The sequence below is a fragment of the Lissotriton vulgaris genome, chromosome 5 (genome assembly GCF_964263255.1).
Source record: "Lissotriton vulgaris chromosome 5, aLisVul1.2, whole genome shotgun sequence".
In the NCBI taxonomy this organism is placed as follows: Eukaryota; Metazoa; Chordata; class Amphibia; order Caudata; family Salamandridae; genus Lissotriton; species Lissotriton vulgaris.
In genome coordinates this window covers 1,196,061,505-1,196,089,380 of record NC_141693.1, presented here as the reverse complement: position 1 = coordinate 1,196,089,380, position 27,876 = coordinate 1,196,061,505, and the positions used below count along the sequence as shown (strand labels likewise).

Genomic DNA, 27,876 nt, shown 5'->3' with positions numbered 1-27,876 from the left:
ATTACAGCAATGGGGATTGGATGCTTAGTCTGTCAATCACAACTTTAAGAAATATGCAGGCGTCGCACTATGATGAAGAACCTGCAGGCAGTGTGAGTCAAGTTTTATACCACCCCCTGAGCATATAAAAACAATAACTGTGTATATATCTCCTCTATTTCTCTAATTGCACTGAAAAGTCAATGGCAAGCCAGAGTATATCTGAATAAGTCAAGTCCATTCCTCATGTGGTTATGGTCACTTCAAATCTTACCCCGGCTAATGACATACCATCCACCTCTTCATTTATTTTCACTACTAACAATAGAAGATGCTTCTGTATCACTAGCGCTAACGCTAGGTGTGGTAGTAGACTTCCGTGTTAAACCCCGCGATTGCTGAACTAAATAGTCAAACACGTTTGGCGAATGTGAAGACGCAACCTGACTTGTAATCCTTTTCATCACGTTGTAGTTTCCTTGCCTTCCTACGCTTTATATCTGCCTGAAGGTCATTTAAGTAGTTGTCAAGAATGGTATAATTCTTGATCGTAGCCTCAGGCATATTGAGGTCCTTTATCTCGTCCTCAATTTTCTGTATTTCCTCCAGTAGTTTTTTAATCTTACGTTCAGCATTTTCAATTAGTATATTCATAAGATTTCTGGAGGATGCAGGTAATTCTTTCTCCCATTTGTCTAACAAATCCGGTTCTAAGTCCTCATAGGTAGGCATTATCTGCGATCTAAGGCCCCTAGGTATTCTATTAAGGGTCAAATACTGGTTTCAAAGTCACAGCGTCTCACCATTTGTTTAACTCCTGTTTCTTCAAATACTCCAATTTCTTAAATTTCTCCTTCAGTCCTACATCCTTAGTAGGTTGTTTAACATTAGTGGTCTTGCCCGTTTTCCCACCTGTCTGCAGGTTACTGAATAAGTCCTGCGCTTCCTGATCTCTATTCATGATGTATATGATAATCCTCCTTGCTGTATTAAACAAAAACTGAACAGTGCGAGTCAAGGCAGGGCGTGAGGAGAGTGTCCAGTACTGCCAATCACATCCTGGTGGTGTGTGCAGGTGCACTGGCATCAACCTTGGATGCGTCGGAGTACACAGCTACCAATCACAGCACAGCTACTGCTTGGGAGAGTGTGCATGTAGCGCTCTCACAGATCTGCTCACACCGCTCTTTCAATCACAGCTGGTAGGAACTGTCAATCACACATTAGAGGGCAGAGCTGTTCAGGAGGTGACTATATTTACATTTTAATGTTAGTTGTTTACTACACAATCAGATCAAAACTGACCCTAATCAACAAATGCAGACTATTGTGCAGTGTGTGAGTAACTGGCATTCTTAACCCTGCTCTCCTTGCGGGTGTCCTCGCGCTGCAGAATCAATCATGATTAAGACTTGGCTCATCTCACGTGCAGCAGCCACCAGCAACATGACATATGTTTAAAGTATGTTATTAATGCTCACTCTCTGTTCGTTTTAGCTTGTAATTAAAACGTGGGTGTGTCTGTTCTGCTGTGGTTTTTTCTTCTTGTGGTGTCGGAGTTGCAGTAGCAGTTCTTTTTCTAGTGCCAGTAAAAGTACTACTGATAGTGCCATTACCACCTCCAGAACGGCTTCTTGTAATGGAAGTATAGCTGGTACTGTAACTTTTAGCACTCTTAATTGGTACTATTAGTAGTAGAGGCGCTCATGCTAAAACAAGCACTTCAAAGTCTATACTATTATTAGCGAAATTACTGACAGTAATGCTACGTCTACTACTCATAAAATAGTATAAGTACTACAGCTCCTACCAGTACTACAAGTACAAATACTTGTAAAAAGATGGTTGGTGGTTCTACTCCAAGTACGTCTACCAGCATTGCCAATACACCTACCAATGCTACGGGTTCTTCTGCTCCTAGTGCCATGATAAGTGCTTTAATCCAGCTGGAAGTAGCGCTACTCTTCGTGCTAGAGGTAGTAAACCTCCTGGCACTACCGCTAGCAGAACTACTTCTGATGCCAACCAGTGTGCATCTCATTTCAAACTCACAAATCCCAAATCTTTCACAGTTCATATGAATGATGGGCCATGGTTCACTGCAGTGATGTCATTTCAGTGAGTTATGGAGTTTGTAAGTATGAACAAGCATTTGCAATGCAATCGGTCTCGCATTACTGAAAACTAGAGCTATTGGCGTTGCATTATTATTTGCATCGCCAATAGCTCAAACGTTTACCAATGCAAAACCTATTGCATTGCAAATGCTTCTTTTTTTCTGGGTCTTTATTCGGTTTACGTCACTGAACTCCAGCACAGTTTGCTCAGGGCAACAGCCTGAGGGCTGCCGTTTGTGACACCTGGTTCTCGGTGAAAGCAACACACCCTCCTTCATGAGCAGCTCATAATCCTGCAGAGATGCCACCGCATCACTGTAGCCCAAGATCAGCCATAAATCACACAGACGGTCACACAGGATGTGATAAAATATTTCTGCTTGGCTGCTCAACAGCACAGATTAGTATGTGTGAATGGCCAAAACGCCGTGCAGCCACCATTATAAACGTTCACGCAGCAACCAGACTAGCACGTCATGTTTACTCGAAAGGTGAAATAAAAGGAAAGTACAGCTGCAGGTAACAGCAGATGTTTCTTTCCTAAGAATACTAAAAATCAAAAGAACTGTCCACGTGGCGCACAACCAGTTCACGAAAATAATAAAGCACCAAATAATGTTCAAAGGTTCTATTTTAGTAACCACCGTGTTGAAAATAATGAAATACATAAAAATGCTCAAGTTTTTTTTTTGCATAGGCCATGGTGCATAGCCAATAGGTCTCGCCTTTGGGCCCTTATAAGTGTTTAGCCATGCAACGGTTGGTGTTGTTGCACCAAAGATATTGTGCTGCATAACTAAATACTTATAAGGTCCCAAAAGCGAGACCTATTGGCTATGCCAATGCTTGTTTTAATTAAATGTGGGGATCGCTGCTAAATGAGCAGTCGATTATCTAAGGGATCCTGCTGGTATATAAGGTTGAACTAGATGACTTAGCAAGCTCAGGTCGTTGTTGCTGAAAGCTCAATATGCAAGACACAGTGTGTCCAATCAGAATGAACAATGACAGGTATTTAACAAACTGGAGCTACCTCTATTTGCTTTCTTCCTCTGCTAACTTCTGGATGCCTGAAGCATCATCTGCACGTCAAGGCTGTGATACAGCCCACCTAGTCACAGGGCTTGATTAACAAACAGCACTTTACAGTACATTATGTAAATATCGAAAAGTGTTAAACTTACTCAATAGTGTAATTCACCTTTATGAATCGGGCTCACGGTGTTTAAGCACTTCTTACATTTATTTTAAATCAACTCTTTTTAATTATGTTAACTCTACGGTAGCGACACAAGACATCACATCACCCCAAGGCTCACAAATGAATACATAACACCAGCGTCCTGCCTTTACTACTCCAGCTCTCAATCTGTTGCTCCAGATAATTCTCGACATAATATGTAGTGACAATTTGGAAGTAATCCCGCCACAGCCCACAAATACTTTTGCATTTCTTGGGATAAATAAACCCTGCACATCAGACATATTTGAAGAAAAAACATCTTTATTAAAGTTGCATACGTAGAGCTGGAGACATCTCTGTATCCAGCACTCACCTGAGCAGCGATTCCAATGCGGCCTTCATTGAGCATGCTGATGGCGTATTTGTAACCCAGCCCCAGCTGCCCCAGGATGTTTTTCTCTGGGACCTGCAAGAGGTAAGGTGGATTTAGTAGGCGAAAAGAAACTTTTTCAGAGAGCAGTCTCACTCATCTGGATCTCATTATAAAACCTCCGACTGTAGTGAAGCCTCGATATTTACACTGTGCTATCCTTCCTGAGGATAAGGAGTCACGCGCCTCACGCTGCCTCTTTATGGAGATGCATGGACTGTGTCTTCCGCTTGTGCGAGCCCTTCAGCCAGATCCTCCCAGAGGTGGAGATGATTTGAAAGATCACAGTAGTTGGACTCCAGCCTCAGCTGGGGGGGATGGGGCGATAGCTTGGTCAGGTGCTAAGATTTCTGTCTCAAAAAGACAAAATAATTGGGAGGAAATGTGGGGAAGGGGTTGAGATAATTGCATGCTCTAGTAGCAGGAACGAGAAGCAAGGATTCGGCACTCATGTACTAATGCACTGTGCATTACAGAACTATTCTAGGGACTATAAAAGAAGGAAATATTGATGGAAAGTTTTCTACTTTCTATCTCTGGGAGTTCAATAATCTTTCCAGCCTCAGACCAATTGTTAATTTCTGAAAATGACCAAAGAAGGCTTTAATGATGCACCTCTCATTTTCCAATATGATTAAAACTTCAACAAATCATCAACACTCCCCCCCCCCTCTTCAAGGTCATGTTGCAAGCCAGACCAACCTCGACTCAGACATACAACTCATGCTTTCGTATACCACTTCAGGCCTCAGAGACACAGCCGTAAACCTTGGTTTCTAATACTGTAATGCTCACATCTTGATACTGTTACATACCTCAAAGACTCGGTCATACACCATTCTAATTTGCAAAGGGTGTTACAGACTCATCCGAGAAACTCAGGGCAATACACCTCTCACTTCCTCATCCTGCTATGTTAATTTGATATAGCGCAAACAATTCATCCCCGTAGGAACATCTCAGCGCTAGGCTAAATACAGATAAGCAGCAACAACTGAACTACACCAATTGAATAGAATAGCCATGTTTTTTAAAATCTTTTTGAACTTTCCTGTGACAGATCTGGGAGAGAAAGGCACACACTCATATGTCCTTATAAAGTAACAGACCATTGGATGTTGAGGATACACACTATAATGTTGAGGATACACACTATAATTTCATTATACTTTTAAAGAAACAAACACTTCTCAATTGAAACTGGACACCTACCTTCATATTTTCAAAGGTCAGGGGGCATGTGGAGGAGGCCCTCAGTCCCAGCTTGTCCTCCTTCTTGCCGATGTAGAGGCCCTCCGTATCTCTGGGGACAATGAAGCATGTGATCCCTTTGTAACCCTGTAGGAGGAAGTAGCAAGAGAGTTCAGATCACATGCTTCTGGCAACTAACTTTAGCAATACAGGGGATGTGCCAGGGTTTAATGCAGCAGTGTTGAGCACCAGTGGGTGGCTGTCAATGTTGCATTCAACACAATCACAGCTAGAGCCTGTTTCTTGCTAACGGCTGCTCTGGGTGGTTCCCATTCAGAAGTACTTCATACATGCCTAATTCCATCTATTGTACTTGATAATGTGGTACTCTTTCTCATGATCCTGTTCAATCAATGAACTTCATCTTAACAACTCCTTGCACCACTTTCTCGCAACTGATCAGTCTTGATCCTGGTAGATTGTTAGTCGATGTACAGAATTCTTGTGCGTGGCTTTCCCTAGGGCCTCATTAAGAGTGTCTGGGATGCAGGGGAATTAAATCTACGCCCCTAGGATTCACAATATGAGGCATCTCACCTGGAGGACTATGGAGAATTATGGAGTTGAGCATTTAGAAATCCTTTGAGAAATGAGTAGCTACCAGTGGAGATCTGCAATTTCTGGTGCGATTCCCCAAGTAATGTTCTTACGGAATGTGTTTGCTTTTAGCAGCTAAAATTCTCTAGGTTAAAGTAAAAAGTTGCATGCTGCTCAGTGGTGTAACGAGACTAGAAGGGGGCTCCTGCAGAGTACATGGAGGGCCACCGGCCCACCACCTACCGCTTTTCTTAGTGTACTGGCTGAGGCCCCCCCCCGCACAGCGGGGAGGGGGGGGGGGGCTATACACTGACACTTCTTAAACTTAATAATTTCGAGGCAGTGGTAACAACTGGTACACGCCCAATTGTAATTAAATGGGAACAGTTAATGAGGGCCCAATTATCCAGGATTAGCTGCTGATTTTGCTGCTGCCATTTTCTCAGTGACCAATGCGTCACTGTGCCCCTGCCAGGGACTGACATTAAGATGTAGGCGATTCTAGTAATCTCTGGGTGTTCATTCTGAAGCACTTTGTAGTGCGCTGGTTATGTCTTTTACTCCTCTTTTTCGGTTCCAAACGTGCACGCTACGTCATACTTGCCACAGTGGTTTAAACACTAGTCCTTACTGGATATCTGGCACGCTGTGCACCTGGCCACCAGGGAAGACTCCTTTTTCTCCCCCCACCACACGACCTTCATGTTCGACTGGATTGATTCCTCTGTTGCACTGCCATGCCAGCCAGCTTAAGGTGTTGGAGGCGGACTACTTGGTCAAGACACTGTCTGATCATAATCTGCTGCTGTGGCACCCTACTGCTGCCCACCTGGTTCTTGCAGCCCGCTGCTCTGGAGGATCCTGTGTTTCGCAATTTGGTCTGGACAATACTAACTATTTAAATAGCAGAAAACAGCAGCACAGCATCCAAATGTATGGCAGAGAGGGACGCACTAAAAGCCATGATCCAGGGACACTGTATACATACACTAACCGGTGTGAGGGACATGCTCAATTGGGAAGTCACTCAAGTGGAGACCTCATTACATGATGGAGGAACGAGAATGGCCGGGTTGAATTAGCTGAAACTAGAACTCGCAATGCTCAACTGATTGAATCGCTGAGACGCCCAGACTACAAGTTTGACCAAGTCAAAATACACGCAGAGGGGGACAAGCTGGGCGCCTACTGGCATGGTTGCGGAGGGGGTAACTGACATGGTGCGGGTGACCGCTGTGCGCAATCCCCTTGGTACGGTGGCTACCACCAAGGGAAAGGATACATAGAGTTTTCTGTGAGCCCTACCAGGCCCTCTCAACCCTTCATCCTACTGCCAATGGCTTAGGTCTCCGGACTACCTCCTCAGTATCCTGTTGCCAGCAGTGCCTGTGGACCAAAGAGAAATCCTTAATGGCCCAGTGTCGGAGCAGGAAATTAAGGGTGCCTTGCAGGACTCCCCTCACCTGCAAGTCTCCAGCTTTAAAGGGCCTGCATATAGAATTCTATAAAACATTTGACACCCTGCTAGCCCCTACACTGCCACCATTTCTGCTGGGCAACTCCCTTCAACAATACTAGAGGCCCTGTTAGTGCCCCACCCTACCTCACAACAGCCCAGTTGCACAAAATATACCATACAGCATCCCCTGATTGCCCTCGATGTTTTATCCCTGTGGCGGACATGATACAGATGTTCTGGTCCTGACCAAGTGCTCATGTGCTTTGGACTGAAGTATGCACAACCATAACAGTGTTACGTGCTGCCAGGTTTGGATGGAACAGATAGCTGTATGCTGAGTCTCTATAACAGGTAAAAGATGGGCGGTCCCACAAACCGTTTCATTGACTTGCAGTAGTGATGTATTGGAAAGCCTCTATGCTCCAAGGCACAGAGCGCTGGTATGAGGCGACCATAACATGGGAAACGGCGGAGGCTACAGCGTTCTGGTGAGAAGAGGTCAGAGGTCCAAGGAAGAGACCCACAGCGGCTGCTTGGGACATGCTACTGTCCACTTTCCAAGAGACCCATGACAGCAGGGAGGGTTTCAACTAGCACATCACTTCATCCCTTGGATTTGCAGCACCTCCATAGACTAGGTATACCCTTCCCCACTGCAGGAGGGAAGAACCATAATGGGAGCACAGCTCCATCGACTTGCCTGGCCCATTGCTCCTGGTGTTTAAGTGGAAAGCCATAGACCTTTGATACCCCCTCCCCTCCACCCCAACTCCCCAGGGAGAACTTCAGGTGTTTCTATTATGTATTTCTGTTTTTTTCTGTCATAGATGTAATACATTTTTAGGCTCACGCTTTTTGTTCTTAATTAGGTTGCAGAAGGTTAAAATGAGATGCCATCTTACTCCTGTACTGTGTAGTGCTACTGACACATTCTCAGGACAACGCTGAATCTGTATTTGTACAACCGTATGCTATGACTTGACAGCTGCCGTTGATATTGTAAAACTTTAATAAACATGGCTTAAAAAAATGCATGACATGAGACAGGTCAAACACAGAAAGGTGCTCCCAGCGGCGTTGCAATTGACAAATAGTGAACCAATATGTTACAAACACGGTGCACACACACATATATATACACACACACAAGTCCAAACCATTAGGACATATTTTTATTTGAAACCAGAAAAGTAAGCATTCAAGATTGCAGTAAATCCAGCTTTGAATGAATGGTTTGAACAAGAAGGTGACGTTTCAACTCCTCATGGTGTTTTGAATGAAGTCTGCCTCAGGACAGAGCAAACAGTTAGCAATCTACAAGAAACATAAGAACTGTAAATATCCACAATACATCTGGCAAAGCAAAAGGGCAAGCCAAAAGAAAGTACATGCTCACCTGGCCATGGAATTCTGATGCAAACACAAAATACAGCTATGAAACTAGTCAACATAACCTGAAGTAATATATAAGTGCAACTAAGCTCAAACAAATGAAGGACTGGAAGTCAAGTGGATGAATACAAAACCGGTGGTCCCAGAAGGTGTTGGTTGTGACCAATGTGCCACATTGGATAAATACAAAGCATGAACCCTCATAGTAAGCAGTTGCTGAAATGACAAATCATGTAAAACGCTCAACATATCTGTGAATCAGTCTGTGAAGGACATGGACAGGTGGTACTTTTAAATCATGCACATGTAAGAGAGTGGCAGCTGTGCTCTAACCATCAGGTCCCAATCCATGAATGTAAAAAGGTGCACAACTCCAAATACCCTGTCATACAGATGTGCGAGAATATCTTCGTGTAAGCATAACCCTGTGTCCCCATGCAAAAAAACTGCAGAACACGTGCCTGCCAAAAGAATGATTCTATGTTGCCCATGAATATAACCTTGTGAAAGCCTGGTAAAAAAACAATAAAGTGCACGAGAATCACATGTTCCAGCCTATTGTGTAACATGCTTTGGTCTGCATTTTGAGAAAGCATCTTACAAACACAAAAAAGGAGAGAATCACATGCCTATGGTATAAATAACTTAAAAGTAGAGATACAAATTCTCCCAACGCGGACTATCAACAACAAAAATCAGGAAGTGTAACAGAATGGTAAAGAGTGAATAAAGAATTCTACGAGAATGTATGATGTGTCAGCTTACCACAATGTGTCAGTTTTACAACTTCTGCTCCACAACAACTGATGCGTTGTGAGAGACGAGATAAACAAGCCCATATCCTAGATAGACATTGTCTAGAAGAGACAGCGCTAGCACTGAGCAGTGCTTAGGAGAGACCTGAGAACATGCACGTTCGGAGCAAAAGTGAAGAGTCAGCTGAGCACTAGACCAGCAACTGCACGTATGAAAACATGACCTTAGCGAGTCCTCCTGGGGAGTCCTAGAGACTCAAAATACTTATCTTCCAAGCCAAGCAATGCCCAACGGAACCCTGTAATGGAACAATAAAACAATAACCGATACATCACTTCCTAAAAACACAGAATTGTAAATCCGGTTGGACATTTGAACAAAAATTATGAAGTTGCCAGTAAACAGTGAAAACGGACTAATGAATACATTCAGCCACAATTCATTAATAGGAACACATAACCTGATAACAAAAATAATAATGTTAGGAAGCATACTCAGGGCTATCTTTGAAAGAGGTAATAGAAATGAATTCTCAAGATTAGTTACATTGTCAGAATTAACCAGACATCAACGTCATAAGTAGGCTCCATTTGCAGAGCGAATTTAGTCCATCATTCATTTTTGATTTTTAATGACAGATTTTTTAATTTGTAGAGCGCGACATTTACCCGGAGGCATCAAGGCACTGTAGCCAACAATCCAGAACCACAAACTGCCTGTAAATGCATCGTGAAAGAACAGTTTATAACACATACAGCCACGTTTTGAGTGCTTTCCTGAAGGGCAAAAGCAGAGGGATGGCCTTCGGGATTTGCAGGAGTGAGTTCCGAAGTGTGCTTGCTGCAATTGAGAACGCTCCGTCACCAAGTCAAGTCAAGTCAAGTCATAAAAATGTGTATAGCACACTACATACCCAGAGGGTTTCAAGGCGCTTAGGAAGGGGAGGAGGATTATTTGTCAAATATCCATGTTTTAAGCTGCTTTCTGAACGCTAGGTGGTTCTGGGTGAGGCGAAGGTAAGCGGGGAGTGAGTTCCATGTTTTAGCAGCCAGGTATGAAAAGGATCTGCCTCCCATGGTGGTCTTGTTGATGCGAGGTACAGTGGCGAAGGCTTGGCTGGAAGAGCGAAGTTGGCGGGAGGGGGTGTAGAAGGACAGTCGAGAGTTGAGGCAATCTGGTCCGATGTCGTAGAGTGATTTGTGTGCGTGGGTAAGCAGTCGGAAAGTGATCCTTTTATTGACGGGTAGCCAGTGGAGGTCTTTAAGGTGACCAGAGATGTGTTCGTTGCGTGGGATGTCTAATATGAGCCTGGCTGAGGCGTTTTGGATTCGTTGTAGTTTCTTCTGGAGTTTAGCGGTGGTACCTGCGTAGAGGGTGTTTCCGTAGTCCAGTCGGCTCGTGACCAGAGCGTGGGTGACTGTTTTCCTTGTTTCGGAGGGGATCCAGCGAAATGTTTTTCTGAGCATGCGAAGAATGTTAAAGCAGGAAGAGGATACGGCGCTGACTTGTCTGTTCATTGAAAGTGAAGAATCCAGGATGACGCCAAGGTTCCGTGCGTGGTCTGTCGGGATGGGTGCTTTTCCGAGGGCTTCCGGCCACCAGGAGTCGTCCCAAGCAGAGGGGGATGTACCTAAGATGAGGACTTCTGTTTTGTCTGAGTTCAGTTTCAGACGGCTTTGTTTCATCCATTCGGCGACTTCTATCATTCCTTCGTGTAGGTTAGTTTTGGCGGTGCTGGGGTCCTTGGTGAGAGAAAGGATCAGTTGAGTGTCATCCGCGTAAGAGATGATGTTGAGGTTGTGTTGGCGTGCGATGGCCGCGAGGGGGCTCATGTATACGTTGAAGAGGGTGGGACTGAGTGATGATCCTTGTGGTACGCCGCAGATGACTTCAGAGGCCTCGGACTTGAATGGAGGAAGGCGGACTCTCTGGGTTCTTCCGGTGAGGAACGAGGTGATCCATTCAAGTGCTTTTCCTTGGATTCCGATGTTATTGAGGCGTTGTAGAAGGGTGCTGTGGCAGACTGTGTCGAATGCTGCAGAGAGGTCGAGGAGGATGAGGGCGACTGTGTCTCCATTGTCCAGTAGAGTTCGAATGTCGTCTGTTGCTGCGATGAGGGCGGTCTCAGTGCTGTGTTTTGCTCGGAAGCCAGATTGTGAGGGGTCGAGGGATTTGTTGGCTTCGAGGAAGGCGGCGAGCTGGTTGTTGACGGCTTTCTCGATGACTTTGGCCGGGAATGGAAGAAGCGAGATGGGGCGGTAGTTTTTGAGTTCGGTGGGGTCTGCTGTTGGTTTTTTCAGAAGGGCGGTGAGTTCAGCGTGTTTCCAGTCTTCTGGGAAGGTAGCGGAGTTGAAGGAGCAGTTGATGACGTCTCGGAGGTGCGGTGCTATGACGGAGTCTGCTTTGTTGAAGATGTGGTGAGGGCATGGGTCTGTGGGGGGTCCAGAGTGGATGGAGTTCATCAGGCGGATGGTGTCCTCAGTGGAGATTGGGTTCCAGGCGTTAAGGGTGTTTACGGGGGGAAGATGGTCAGCAGATGGTAGGGTGGGTTGGCTTCCGGGTTGGTTGTCAAAGCTGTTGTGGATGTCTGCAATCTTGTTGTGGAAAAAAGAGGCTAGGGAGTTGCAGAGGGTTTGAGAGGGGGTGATGTCGTTGGAGTTGGCCGAGGGGTTGGAAAATTCCTTGACGATGTTGAAAAGTTCCTTGCTGTTGTGGGCGTTGTTGTCTAGTCGATCCTTGAATGCTGTTTTCTTGGCTTTTCGGATCAGTTGGTGGTGAGTGCGGGTGGCGCTTTTGAAGGCGTCCTTGGTGCTGGTGGATGGGTCTTTTTTCCAGGCCTTTTCAAGGGAGCGGCATAGTTTCTTGGACTTCTTGAGATCTTCGTTGAACCATGAGGCCTTCTTGCTGCCAGGTTTGTTTTGACGTTTTTTCAGTGGTGCTAAGGTGTCGGCGGTGTTGGATAACCATAGGGTGAGGTTGGAGGCGGCTTCGTTGGCGTTAGAAGAGAGGGCTGGGGAGTTTTGAAGGAGCGATGCGGAGATCTGGTCCGTGGTGATTTTGTTCCAGTTTCTTTGTAGAGTTGGTTGGAGGTGGTTGATGGGTTTCGGCTTGTTGTAGGTGAAGTGAACGCAGCTGTGGTCAGTCCAGAGGAGATCCGTCGTGTGGCTAAAGGAGACATGATTGCTGGAGGTGAAGATGGGGTCGAGTGTGTGACCTGCGATGTGGGTGGGGGAAGTGACCAGTTGTTTAAGTCCGAGGTTGGCGAGGTTGTCTAAGAGGGTGGCGGTGTTGCGGTCGTTGATCTTTTCAAGGTGAAAGTTGAGGTCTCCAAGAAGGATGTAGTCTTTGGAGGGTAGCGCGTGTGGGGTGATGAAGTCCGTGATGTCTTCACTGAATTTTGCGCGGGGGCCTGGTGGTCTGTAGAGGAGGGTGCCTCTGAGAGTTGTCTTGGGGTCGATGTGGATCTGGAAGTGAAGGTGTTCGGAGTTAGCGAGGTTGGCGTCAGAGCTGGTTGAGATGCGGATGGATTTCTTATGGACGATAGCGATTCCTCCTCCTGTATGGTCGGTGCGGTCCTTGCGTGTGATCTTATAGTCATCAGGGATAGCGATGGTGATGTCTGGGGCGGAGGAAGCGTTCATCCATGTTTCCGTTAGGAAGGCGACGTCTGGAGAGGTGGTGTCTAGTAGATTCCATAGGTCAATGGCGTGTCTGTGGATCGAGCGGGTGTTGAGAAGGATGCATTGTAGGAGGTTGGGGTCGGGAATCTGTGGTGTGGTCGTAGCTGAGATGTTGTCGGTGCCGTTGAATTTGCAGGAGTAGCAAGAGAAAGGTCCATGGGTGTGTCCAGGAGCAGCTTGGACGCAGTTGGGGGCGCGACCAGGGTTGAGGGCTAGGAGGGTGGCGGCATCGTAGGTGATGCGGGAGGGCTGGGCAGCGCGAGGGGCAGGGGGTCTGGCGCTGGGCGCGGTCCAGGCGCGGACGGGCGTAGAGGGGCTTACCTTTGGCGCACCTTCGGCGCGGGTTGGGCGCGGTCGCTGCGCGTAAACGCTGCGCGCGGGAACTCCTGTCATATATGGATAGTGGAGGGGGAGGGGCGAGGGCGACTCAGCTGGGAGGCGGGGCGGGCTGAACACGAGAACAACAACCAACAAAATGGAGGAGGGGGGAGCACAACAGAGCGCCTGGGAACAAACGCGCTAATACAGCAGCTGAAAAAGTACAATTTAAAGCCAATGCGCGTTATATGCAAAGCGGCAGCCAGGCAGATCAATAAGAGGCACAGAGGAGGCAAATGTCACAGAAGCGCTGCAATAACGATACCAGTACACGCCAGGGAGCACTGGGAGCGACCACTCACCCATTTCTTCTTTTTCGTTTGGGGCACAGTGAGCAGATTTCGATGAGCTGATCATAGGTTTCAACACGGAGAGTGGCAGTGGAACATATCTTTAATTCTTGAAGGGCTGGGTGAAAAAGGGCCTTATGCACTATGCGAAGTGTTCTAAACACAGTACGCTTTCTAATGTGAAGCCAGCCAGTGTAAGGCCTCCAACCCCTTAGTAGCTGACAGTCGTCTGGAAATGTCGAGAGTTATTCTGGCCAGCGCAATCTGTACCACTTGGAAGTTTGTGCTGAGTGCTCGACTTAGAGTCTAGATAAAAGGAGTTACAATAGTCTAGTCTGGACATTACCAAGGGTAGTGCAACCTGCTTACGTGTTGGCTGAGGGATAAGTAGAAATTTTTTTCCTAAGCATCCTTATGAGCCAGATGCAGACTGCCACAGTGCGATTGGCCTGGGCATTAAGACTAATTTCTGTATCTAAGAGGACTCTGAGATTCAAGGATTGTAAGGATTCTTCCCACTTACATTCCGCATTCCTGTATGAGTGATTTGGTAGTGTAGTTACCGATGCATGAGTTGCATTCTGGCGATTCCACTACTTGCTATGTGATGTCATGCACCGCATGGCCATACTGTGCAAAATGTTTGACCAGACAGGCTCCAATCATTCCGCAATTGATTCTGGTGCGGTATTGCAATATTCATGCTTTTACTATCTGTGTTGTCGGTGCAATGTAGATCTTGAGGCAAGGACACTGAATATAAATTACACCACAGGTATTACAATTTGTAAAATAACTTAATTCACTTTTAACTTTCTTATGCTCAAAATACTTTGTTTCCATGCAATATTTACATGCTGCACATCTTCCGCATCAATAGTGCTCCCTAGCTGGTGGAAGCCCCTATTGTGATTGGATCGTAAGAGTTATAATGGTGGAGAGAGCTGCCCCTACAACTTTAAGTGTAAAATTTAGACCTCTTTTGAAAAAGTAAAGAGGTGGGTCTCTACAGTCAAGAGTATCATGCACAACATGCCAATGTTTGCAAGTGAATTTCTTTATTGCATTGCTGTCAGTGTTAAACGTGCTCACAAAAACAAAACTATTCTCAATGTTGGGGCACACTGGGAACCAGTAGGTGTTCCCTGTGGGTTTACTGAACCTATTTTCTCGACTGTCTCAGAAACCATAAAGGGTAGCCCCTGTCCGATAGGTGAGAAATCTGTATATTTATAACCATGACTAGACAGAAGTCTTGATTGCAGTTGGTCCTTCGTCTGTGTGGTCGAATACGCAATGACCCTCAGAACTTGAGCACCCTCCTATTTTATTTAGTTCCTCAAAAAAACATTCATCTTTGTCTTTTACTCTGCTCTGTCCTTTACAAATTTGCTATGTTGTGTGGCATCTTGCTGCTCTTTTTGACCTTGGTATGACTCACAGGATTGTTCTACTTCTACTTGTCCAATCTGAAAAACGTGGTTGAATTGATCACCTTAACTGGCCTTGAATATAAGAACGCGTTTACTTTGGGCTTGCCATTTACCCGATTCACTGTTTTAAAATTATTGGGAATGTGGCAACACGATTTGCACTCGGACTTCTTTGCTCACTGCTGCTAATAAGATGGGCCTTAACTTACGATCCTAAGAGCTCTCTACAATCATCTACATCTAATCTTCTCTGCCATCTTCACATGAAAATATCTTGAATTGTGGCTGCTCATTCTCCCTTGCTTGTGCCCAAACACTGGAATTGTTTTCTTTTAAAGTTTCACAATTAAGACTATGTGGCATCTAGGGAAGTTCTAAAAATGTAGGTCTTCCTGCAACGTGAATAATCCAAGTGGTCTTCTCAGCTGGCTTTCATAGTACCACGATGTTCCTTGGGGCATCAATGTAAACTTTACAAAGGTATTCATTTGTTCACTCAGTCATTTCTGGGGAGTTTCATCAATGCTTCGTTCAACCAAGGAATATTTCCAAGCTCGCCGAAAACCAGTTAGATCATCTCCCTAGTCAATAAACCTAACTTAAGAATGCCGAAACCAGCGACCAGCTACCTTCCATTGTACAAAACTACTGCTGATCAATTAATCATGGTCATCATTAAAGAGGATATATATATGCCAACTACCAAATGGGCTTCTAGTCTACGATCAGCATAGAAATGGAGTTCTAGAGTATGTGCACCACACCCTTGTTGAAGGTGATGCCTACTTAATTGTATTGCTTGACCTTTCTGCCACCGTTGAACCGGTAGATCAAGGGAGACTACTCATGGTACTGGAACACCGCATGGATTTTGAGAAAAGCCTTCAAGTAGGCTCATGTCATTTATAGCTAACACAACTAATGTTATCGTGGGGCACACTCTACTTGGGATCTGGTCTTCAGCCAATAAAGCATGACCTTGATCGACACATCTCCAAGGAGACACCATATCACAAGAATACACTGTAAAAGCTGAGGCACAATGGAGGATGATCCTTGCCTTGGCAAATTAAGCTTGAATACACAACCATCTAGTCACCTAGCCCATGACAACTGCAAGAGAATACAGTATAGGTCCAACAGGTCTACTGCGCTAAGCCCTTTACAGGGTGTGATGATATAACTCAACCTCCCAGAAACACATACACCTGACAACAGAGACAGACAACTTATCATATTTATTCATGTCTGAATATATACATTTATGTTCAATTTGTAGATCACAAACTTAAGCAAAAAGAAAGGGAGCATTAATTGTGCAAAGTTCCTCTTCCAATCCATTGGGGCCGGAGAAGATGGAAACCAGGATGTAGCATGGAGTCGAAGCCCATGTGGGACATTTATGATTACTCACCGAAGAGGGGTTGGTATTTGCCATCACCAGAAAAACGCCAGCATGTTCAGCATTGCTGATCCACATCTTGGAGCCATTGATGATGTAATAGTCCTTATGCTTTTCTGCCGTAGTTCGCAGGGAAAAGGCATCACTGCCAGATTCAGCCTCAGAGAGGCAAAAACTGCCGACCTGCCAAGGACAAGAAAGGACAATTAGTGACCAAAGGGAGGGCAAGAACAAGAGCAGGACCAAGCTAATATGGAGGTGGGTTGTTCTGAGGGAAGATTCAGGGGTTCTGTCAGAGCTCTATGAACATCCCGGGGTGGTTCAGTAGGCAGGGTAGTAGACTCGGAGGAATGAGGTGCGCTGTCACAGCTGAATGAGCACCCCAAAATTATCTATACAGTCAGTCATTGGAACATTTGCAAGTAGTTCTTAGTAATGAACTAACAGGGGTGGCACAGGTCAACACTGTGGTGTACAGGCAGGATGAGTCCCAGTTCTTCTATTGGAATATCACCAGAGACACAGATCATGAGAGATACAACAACATGGTTGCATGCAGGGATTTAGGTGGGGCGGGGGGTGGGTCTGTGGGGTTCTGAGCACCTCCAGTTTTTTTTGGGGGGGGGCCTCGAAACGGGTCTCCAGGGGGCTCTATTTTCGAGCTTCAAAGGTAGGGTGACCAGACGTCCCGGTTTTTGTTGGTGTTTCGGGTGAGCATGAGCGTGCACTGCTTAAGCAAATCAAGCTAATGCGCTCCCAGTACCCCTGGGGATATACATCACTGCAGACCCACAGGTCTTTTACCCATGTAATCTGGCCCGACTCGTGAGCATTAGGAGGTTCGTCCAGCATTGGAGAGCACTACCCATGTCGCTTCTTGGGAAGGCTGCTCTATTTAAAATGATGGTGCTGCCTCGCTTCTTTTATGCACTTCAAAACACACCCTACCATGTGCCGGCATGCTACTTCCAAGAGGTTGTGAGTACTACCTGTACATTGCTCTGGGACGGGCCCCCGCCTGCATAGCCAGGAAAAAACTAACAAGGGGCCGGTATGACGGTGGAATAGCCCTGCCCGATAATACAAAAATATTATTGGATGTCACCATCAATCACTGGGTTCATCTCCCATTGGATGAACTAACTTATCGGATGGACTGACAGGTTATGAGACCCGGAGAACATCTTCAGGCCCTTTATGGGGAATCACAGGCCGGTTCCTTCGCTAATCCAAATGCTACCACACTCGCCCTCTGGCATACTGCACTTCAAAGCTTGGGTTGACCACACCCCTATGGGACACTGCACAGCTGGGCACACAGGGGACCCAAATGGGTTATGACAAATGGGACTTGATTGAACTATATAGGGTGGGATACCCAAGGGCACACAGTGCAGACATTCGGTTTGCTGACCTACAGACAGAATACCAATTGGCACCCACTGAAACCTATAGCTATTAACAAATCCGACAGCACTGCAGGCGGCGTTGCCAAAGGAAGAGGATCTCCCAGAGTCATTGCCACTGGAAGAACAACTTTTTACTAATCACATGCCCAGACAGGCAATCTCACTCACCTACTGTAAACTCATTTATAATACTCCAGATGCTCCGACACAGCTGCGGGAGCGTTGGGATCGGGATCTAGAGGGTCTAGAGGATGGTAAGTGGCTGGAGGCCTTGGCGTCCCTCCATGTGGTGGCTACAAGATCTAGATTCCAACAGGTCCAACTAAAAATCTTGCATCGAAGCTTCTATTCTTGCACTACCAAGCTATCAAGGTGAAGATGGACTGGAAATTGAACACATTTTTGTCATAGGAATTATGACCATATTGGTACGTTTTTTCACATGCTCTGGAACTGTCCTATAATCCAACAATATACGTTAAAAGTGACTATATGCATGAATAGAGTGTGTAGTTTTGCCATGGAGGCTACTGCTTACTGAATGACCGGGATACTGAACTTCTTTGGATGGACCAACAATGAACGACACTGAGTTTTATGGTAGACAAACGTAATATTGCATGGTTATGGAGGGCTGACCAGGCACCACAGCTGAATGAATAGAAGGCAGATATGGATTGGTTCATGTAGGCAAAGAAAGTAGTTTACGAGGGGAGGGGATGGTGGCACTGCCTGGTCTCTGATTTTGTATTGCTGGAAAAGGATATCTTCATTCCTGTCTCTGAAGAATTTACTTCCACAATAAAATGTAGCTTTGGGATGGTAAAGGATAAGTGAGAGTGAACAAAGTTTATTAAATGGGCAAACACCTTTTCAGCCTCATAATACCATGCAGATATTTTCCATTTCTGTAACCTATGAGTCAACTAGGAGATAATTTATCCATTGATCACCTCTAAATATATGCAAACAGTGAAATCTTTTCACATATTTGACTGCCTGGGGGATTATCGCCTTCAGTTTTGCTTTGATGTTTTTCGTGTCTATTTGAATACCTGCTTGTGGAATAAAAAAATTGAAGAATTCTACTACGGTGACATGGAAAACTGTTTGTTATTACAATGTTGTGATTGCAAGCATTGTTCTGGTCTGAACCTTAAGAATATCATTTATTTAAGCAAGATATCTAGAATGTTCACAAGTATCGTCATGTATAAGAGCTGAAATGTTGTTGCAATGCAGTGTGAAATGCATGATAAAGAACTCCTAAAGACCATCCTGGTTCCAACACAGCGTTCAACTTCTTACCATAATGGACAATACACAGGAGAGTTTTGTAAGGTTATCCAGGGCATTCTAAAAATTGCTTGACATTGGAAAGCAACGATTACATGAAAATGCAACAGCTCACTGTGACATATCATGACAATGTTGCAGGAGCATTCGGTGACTTAGACTAAAGTCGGTGGCTGTACCATCTAGTGCCAAAACAAGCTCCATACTTTTTTGTGGTAGGATGGTGAAACCAACTGCTGAATCGACCTTTGGTCCATGAAGTATTACGTGGCACCTGAATTACTCAGAATTCTGAGATTTAGGGTTGGGCTGGTCAATAAGTACTAAGCCTATGAACAGAAAAGGAATATAGTATGCCAACGTCTTCCTCCTTGAGAAATTATCTGCTAAAGAACAAATATTCATGGGTAAAGAGGTGTTCTGAGTGTGTTGGTTTTCTCCTTTGCCTTTATTTGTTTTAATATTATAAAGATGATATCACCTTTAGGTTGATTTCCTCACATCTCTCACCAACAATGAACCAGTTGAATTTACTAGACACAGTAGGCAAAAGGTACTACTTGTGCCATAGAAACCTGTGACATTACGATATTGGTTTACTTTGCTTAAGCTGCCATAAACCTTACAACCAACTTGTCAATATTGTCCTTTTTCACACAGGCAATAAAAATCTAACTGTCAGAATCCCTTTTAGAGGGCCACAGGGCAAACAGTTACTGGACCCAACAGTCGTGGCCTTTCACTCTTGATGTCCCAGGGTCAGCCCACTATGGTAAGCACAATAGCCCTTAGCTTGTTCAATGCAGCTCCAAGGGCAATGACACGCATTCTTCATCGCCGCCTCACCTGGCATACAGGGGTCTCGAACTATGCACATGGGCAGATGGCCTGATCGATGAGATGGTCCCGACAGACCAGAATCTCACACTCTTCTCCTGGATACACTCGGCAGGATCTGCGCGGAACCTTCCTTCCTACAAGCGATCTTCTCATAGCAGGGTCTTCTCGTCTTGGTTCTAGCAGAAGCTGGTTCTCCAGACTTCAGGCAAGAGTTCTTGATTCTCCTGGGTGATACTCTCCATCAAGCTTGGGAGACAGGGAGACCCTTAGTCCCCAGTCCTTGTCACAACAGGCAGAGATTGTGATGAGCTTCTCCATGCTGATGTACAGTTTCAGTTTGACAATTTAGGAACCTCAAGTTCCCTTTTTTATAATTCCTTTCCAGACACAAATGTAATTTACTGTCTAGATCTTTTTTAGTTCATGTTCTGGGGTTGCCAACTTTAAAGTGCCCATACTCTGTCTTGCTCTTCCTACAGATAGCAGTCTATCAGTGCAGGAGTGTCACTATATCTGATCGCACCAAACAGAGGCTATGGGAGTAACAAGAAGATCACACCTGGATGTCCACCTCAGTGAAATGTGCATCAAAAGGTCACAAAGACTGGGCCTTACTCTTTATGATTACGTTATCGGCTCCTTCTATTTCTAGAGATGTGCTCAGGTCCATTTGACCAGTGACCTCTTTCAGAATCAAAGAGCCCTTTTTCAAAAGTCCTGGAGAGCCTGGCTCTTTCTTCCTTTGCTGTGTGTCCCACCCAGCTCTCAGGAATACAGCAACCCACAAATCAGTTTGGGGAGCTCCTCTACCTCCACATCTTTCTCCAGCATTGCACTGCATCACTTACAGGCACTGATGTATACTTAGCGCTACAGTTCAACACGTGTGTAGCCATTTATGTACAGAACCACTTCCCAGGCACCTGTACACACCAATGTGATGCACTTACACATGTATAGGCTGCCTCCATGTACTGTAGCACACACTGGCTCCTGTGCATATCAGTGCTGTGCACTTCAACAGGCATGCATGGTCTCTCCACATCCGTCTAGATGTAGGCGAAGGCTGAGCTAAACACACAACCACAGAACTTCCTATGAGTGGGCAAGTAGGCCCCACTCCCATGACAGTGATCAGATGGTCTGGCTATATTACTTGATTACTTACTAAAAAAATAGTATGTTGCCACCATTGCGCTTGTGTTACTCAGCTCGCGGAAAGGATGGAAGCCCTCCACCATTATGAGGGTAGCATGTTGTGTGTCCCTCCTGGTTAACTGGACCTCGAACTGTTAGACAAGCCTCGGTCATGACAATAAATGTTTGTTTACTCATAACCAAAAATGTGTTACCAAGGATCCAGAAACTAAAGCAGATGGGGCACTCTGTGCAGAAGTTCACCTCTCGTACCATGCAAGAGACTTTTCCATCCAAAACTCACCCATACATAGTGTTACGCATCATCCTTGGGATTCTCATCTAACACTAGGAGAGCAGTACGCTAAGGGATTGTAAATGGAGTAGTCCATCCGTCGAGAGTTCTGAGATACTTTTATGTTTTAGGTTATTCTTGCCAATTGTCTTAGTCGCTGCTAGGAGACAAGAATTCATGCTTTCGGTCAAAATATTGTCAGGGTATGCTCAACTATTTTTTTATGCCTCCTTGTCACACAATTAAACCCACTCAAGTTCCAAATGAGGAATCTGCCAGTCACAAAAACGTGACACGTTTCTGTGCTCGTTAGTGCCCATCTTTGGACTGCTGGGGGATGTGAACATTCATCTGGAGTCCATAACTGAGGCATCCACTGCCTCCTTTAGGGAAACCATGGAAGTGCTGGGCCTTAAAATATGTGATACCCCAGCCACCCATGAGGCGGGACACACGATCGATTGTATTGCCACCAACTCAGATACCTTATCAATAGGTCTGCTGAAACCCCAAACATGGACTGACCACGTACTGATATCTTTCTCAATCATACCAGAATCAAATGCCAACAATAAGCATATTGGTAAAAATAATCAGCCCACACAAGAGGACTGGAAAGCCACCATGAAGCACCCCGAATTAATATCTATAGCCACAGAGTGCAAACCTAAGTCAATAGGACCCCCAAATTTAAACACCTTTAGGGAATGGATGACGGAACTAAAAAACATGACTGGACAGGGTAGACGCAAGCGTAAACCCGGAAATAAAAAGAGATCCGCCCCCTGGTTTGATCTAGAGCTCAAAAATAAACAGGGGGAACTTAGACGGGCCGAACGTAGCTGGCGGAAAAATTACCTAAGCACAGAACGCTGTAAATATAAAAAGACCAAGAAAGCATACCACGCACTAATCAAACAAGCCAAAACAAAGTACTATACATCAGCTATAGCAACAGCTAATAGTAAACAGAAAACAATCTTTAATATCGTTAAAGACTTCAGTAAACCTAAATGTCTCTTGCAGGACATCCCTCCCTCACAATCACTTTGTGATTCCATCGCAGACTTTTTTGAGGGAAAGGTTAAGGGTCTGACGAAGGACTTTGAGGTTCCCACCCTCGAACACATTCATGAGGATGAAAATATTAGGCAGGAAGTCCCTCAGCTTACGGCTTTCCGTACAATCAGCCTGGAGGAGTCAAAACGGGCTATCCTAGCTACTAAGTCAGGATCACCGTTCGACCCATGCCCTATAGGACTCCTTCATCTTATTGCTGATATTGTTAACTCGGACATAAACACTATCGTCAACAACTCTCTGTCCACTGCTCACGTCCCCCCTGAGTGGAAATTGGCAGCTGTAAAACCCCTACAAAAAAAACAACTCCCCGACCCCACCACACTATCTAATCTACGTCCGATTTCACTACTCCCAGCATTGTGCAAAATCACTGAGTCCACAGTGAACAAACAGCTGACACACTTCTTGGAAGAGAATGAGGCATGGCACCCTAATCAAGCTGGCTTTGGGACTCAGCATTCCACCGAATCGGCTCTCCTGTTCACCACTGAAACCATCCGCTCAGCTTTAGACCAAGGCAAGAAGGCCGTCCTGATACTATTAGATCTGTCGGCGGCCTTCGACACGGTCTCACATGCTATCTTAATAGACCGGCTAATAACATCTGGCATCAAAGGAATTGCCTTAGAGTGGATAAAAAACTTTCTTAGTGACAGGCGACAAGTGGTGACCTTGGGGGATTATCGTTCCAGTGAGAAGCCACTGGCAACGGGAGTACCTCAAGGTTCTAGTCTGAGCCCGACATTGTTTAATGTCTATACTGCACCCCTGATACAGCTGATATCGTCCTACGGCATAGATGTAATAGCATATGCCGACGATACTCAACTGATCCTGGTCATGGACAAAGAAAACCAGGTCTGGGAAGAAAAACTTAAGTGTTGCTTGACGGCCACCTTTGAGTGGATGCGGAAAAACCACTTAAAATGTAACACAGGCAAGACTGAGATCATGCCCATAGGCCCAAATAACGAATTCATCCCCAGACTGTGGTGGCCCGAGAATGCTGAAATACCACCTCACACTACCTCCTCGGCTCGTAACCTTGGGGTACAGTTTGACGCCGACTTATCTTTCAAACATCAGGCGGCAAAAGTGGCAGGCACCTGCTTCGGGGTAATAAAAATGCTCAGAAAGTTCTTTGACCTGCTGCCCCTCGAAGCTAGGAAAACTGTCACGATTGCATTAGTCACATCCCGCATTGACTACTGCAACAGCCTGTATGCTGGTACCAATAAGGTGGTTACCCATAAACTCCAGATGGTACAGCATGCGGCGGCAAGGCTTGTTCTGAAATGGCCAAGATAATCTTCAGCAACTAAAGCCCTCAATGTACTACATTGGCTGCCTATAACCAAAAGGGTCCTCCACAAAGTATTGACAATCACCTTTCGCGCGGTGCATAATTCAGGCCCAATGTACCTGAGAAAAAAATTTGTCAAATACTGTCCAAACCGCACACTACGGTCTTCAAATGCTAATCTCTTGACCATTCCAGGTTTCAGACTCAAGACCCGCGGGGGTAAATCCTTAGCGGTATTGGGTGCCAAAGCATGGAATGCGCTCCCCACCCCATTAAGAGCCCTGGACAAGGAATCTGATTTCCGTAAACAACTGAAAACCTGGATTTACAACCTTCCAGACTCAATGGCCAGAGCACTAGTATGATTCCGGTCTCAGTCTCCTTAAGCAGTAAGGCAACTTTTTTCACCTGGTTGACCCTTTAATGGCGCCGAGATGCTCCCTGGAGCGATTGCTAGCGCGGTATAAATGGACCTTACATTTACATTTACATTTACATGAGCATTCACCAGAACTTCAAAACAGAAAGATCCTCGTGCGAACAGCATAGCTATATATGTCTTAAGCTACTGTTTGTCAAAAGGATGCAAACAATATTCATCACACCCTGGATTAACATCCGAGTCTTCTGAATTCAGATATAGTCTCAGTCACAGGATAACTATTTTGGAGGCAGCAAGAAATATAGACCCATAAGGGTACTTTTATAGGCTTGGAAACCATACGTTTTTACCACAAAATCATTGAAGGTTCTTACTCTCCTTCGTGTGATTAGGCGACTGGCCAAAAGACCTATAAATGTCATACCTCCTGAAGCTTATTTTCATTGCCTGGGTCTGCCATGGGAGGTGAGACGAATAAGGGCAGGGAAAACAATCCATGGCTCCCATGGGCATAGAGAAAGCTCACCGTCAGGGTTCTTTTGTAGCACAAAGTACAGAATACCAACTCCAGCAACTCTAATTCTAAAGCAATTGGAGTTTTAAATGTGTATCTTTGCCAGAGGCATATGTGATTCTAAAAAGTGCATCACAGGAATACATTTTACAAACCTCATCAGTAACCAGTTCTGTTACAAGTAGAACCTAAAGCATAAGGCAATATCTTACATGTCGATCAACATGCATTATTTATGCAATTTGAAGTCTTTTTTTTTTAACTCTTTTTATTGGATTTTATACAACGAAAAGACAATACAATACATAAGACAACCCCCAGCCACCCCCCTCCCCCCCTCTGATCGGGCAGATTAAATGTAGAACAAAAAGAATTTCAAGAGCTTATAAATAATAATAGTTCATAAAATTGAATATTTAAATTAACAGATGAATCATCAAGATACAGATATACATTAGGATAGATGGGTATACATTACATCTAAACAGTTTTAGCCATATTATTGTTAAATTAGTGTCTAAAGTTCAGACCATTCTGTTAAAGGAGACCATATTTCTAAACCTTTTGTTCTACGTTTCCTACCTTTAGTTTTATATATTGCCATTTCTAAATTAAAAATTGCTAACAGTCTTGAAAAGCACTGTTGATATGAGGGGGCGATAGGATCTAGCCAAGCCGATGCTATACAGATTCTTAAAATGGCCATTGAGATAAAAATCAGTTCGTGACCAGTATTCAAATTAGTACAGTTTACTAAGCCTAATAGGATTGTTTGATCAGATAGATTAACCACAGTTTTAAGGATTAATGAGAGGAAATGTTCAATTTTTGATTTGAGAGAGGTTAAAGCGGGACAAGATGAAAAGATATGTATACAATCCGCATCTTGTAAGTTACAGCGAAAACACCATGTTCCTCTCCCATTACCCCATTTGGCAATTCTATCTGGAGTATAGTACATGAGGAAGCATATTTTATAAAATTGTGTTTGTAATTTGGTTGCCATGAGTACAGTTTGTGATAGCTCATTTACATACTCAAATTCATCAGTTGAAATTATAAATTGCTTTTGCCATTTCTGAATAATCTTCTGCCTGTCATCAGGTAAATATGTAAGTAATAATTGGTAAAATCCCCCAATCCGTATTTTTTCCTGATGATGGCTAAGCGATTCAGCTATGATGTTTTTAGGCATATTGTCTTCTCTCCTCACTCGTCGTATTAAAAAATCTCTAATTTGGAGAAATTTAAAGAAATCTCTCCATTCAAGATGATACTTGTCTTTCAAAAATTCAAAAGAATATATCCCTTCTGCGGAGAAGAAGCAACCTATATTAGTAATTCCAGCTATGATCCATCTACCAATATAGGAATCTTTAAAAATGTCTGGTAAGAGGGGGTTATTTTGTATTGGAGTATAGACAGATAACCGTCCCAGACCTATCATTTTCCTCACAGATTTCCAAACTTTAAACACGGCTATGAGTGTTTTTAGTTTAACTTTTTTATGATAGCTATCAAAGAGATATCGCCAAAGATAGCCGATACTTCTATCATCTAATATTATTTGATGAATAGTCGGTGCGTCTTTATCCCGAGATATCCCTATTCCGTCAAGAAAAAAAAGCTCATGATTATATAGCAAGACTTGTCCAATAATATAACCTGAGGTTTGGGAGACTTAACCCTCCTCTTTCTTTGGGAAGTGTGAGAAGTTTATAGGCACGGCGGGGTTGAGTATATGCCCAAATAAAATCTGTAAAGATACGTTCCATTGTTTTAAACCATTGATCTGAGATTTCCAGATTGATCGCTCTAAATAAAAACAAAAGTTTTGGAAAGTAGTCCATTTTTAGGGCATTTGTCCGTCCTATCAAAGAAAGATGTAAATTATTGATACGGCGAAGGTCTTTTTGTATTTTATTTGAAATAGGTTTAAGGTTCAGGTCGACTAAATTCTCTAGTTCAGAAGTTATTGTAACCCCTAGGTACGTGGCTGAATTTGTTACACGTGAGTCTATCATAGCACATTTGTTATTAATAATTATTTGGGTTTTCCCTCGATTCAAAGCATATCCTGAAATAGTGCCAAATATTAGTGCCTCCTGTTCAATAATTGGCATAGCCAAGTTTGGGTTAGCATTGACAATGGCAATATTGTCTGCATAAGCGAGAATTTTTGTTGAGTATTCATTTATCCGGATGGGAGTTATAGTACTAATATTTTGTAATCTCCTAATAAAGGGATCAATATAGAATTGCATATTAGTACTATGCAATTTGAAGTCAACGCCAAAGGCGTGAAAAAAACCAATATGTAGGCAAAACAGCGAATGAACTCCATTGTATATTTATTCCGTACGATTCCTTTATTATTTACTAATAAGTGGTTTAAGGAAATTGAGGAGATTTGTAATCGCTTCATATGGGCCAAGGGCAGAACCCGAAGATCCATAAAGATGCTGGCACTATCTAAAGAACAGGGGGGCCTTGCAGTACCTGACTTTAAGACATTATTTTGCCTCAGTTCTTCAGTATTGCAAAGGACTCCTCGGTGGGAATATGAAAGACATATGGAGGGGTAATGCTGGCATTCCGGATATATATGATCTGCTGGTTTTGGACTCTAATAAGGGACTTCTTACATTCAAGGAGCTAAACTACTATAAAAGAACGAAGTTCAAGGTGTTAGGTGCGGTTATTTCAGTTTGGTCAATTATCCGGAAGAAAATTAAATTAGGGAGAATGAACTTCTATACCCCTTTATATATGAATAAACTTCTCCCAGATGTATTTCATGATCATGTGATGAGGCGGTGGGATAATCTCGGGGTCGGACAATTGGAGACATTATAGATCAATCAGGGTTAATAACATTTGAAAGGGCGCAACAGCTATACAATTGGGATCGAAGAGATTTCTTTAAATACTTACAGATAAGATCAGTCCTGCAGAGAAAACAAGCAGGTAACTGTAAGTTTACTAGGGTAGACTTGATGGAACTTGTTCAAGATGAGGAGGGAAGTTCAATCTCTCAACTTTATGGTGCATTATGCCTGTATAACGAGGATGATAGAGGAAAGGTATTTGATAAATGGAGAACTAAATTAAATCTAGTCGGGAATGAGGGTGAAAAATCGCTTAGGTTAGGAAACACTATCTTAAAGGTTGCACATCTGCAGGCACAATACTACAAGACTTTATATGAACTATATTATACACCGCATAGAATATCCCGCTGGGGGGGGAAACGAGTGGGATCCTCTGCCCAAGATGTCAGAGTATGGAGGCAGACACGATACACATGTTTGCGGCTTGTCCTAAACTAGA

At 44.2% G+C, this 27,876-nt stretch overlaps 1 protein-coding gene across 2 annotated transcripts in view; it reads right to left on the bottom strand.

Moving 5' to 3' along the window:
* ACADSB (acyl-CoA dehydrogenase short/branched chain) overlaps positions 1-27,876 on the bottom strand; it is a 399,459-nt gene that overhangs the window by 83,995 nt on the left and 287,588 nt on the right. For both annotated transcript variants that reach the window (XM_086922992.1, XM_086922993.1), the window contains 3 exons: positions 16,300-16,470; positions 4,922-5,047; positions 3,653-3,745 (listed from right to left, as the gene is read on the bottom strand). In XM_086922992.1, the coding sequence (XP_086779118.1) occupies positions 3,653-3,745; positions 4,922-5,047; positions 16,300-16,470 (390 nt within the window). The remainder of the gene's footprint in view (positions 1-3,652; positions 3,746-4,921; positions 5,048-16,299; positions 16,471-27,876) is intronic.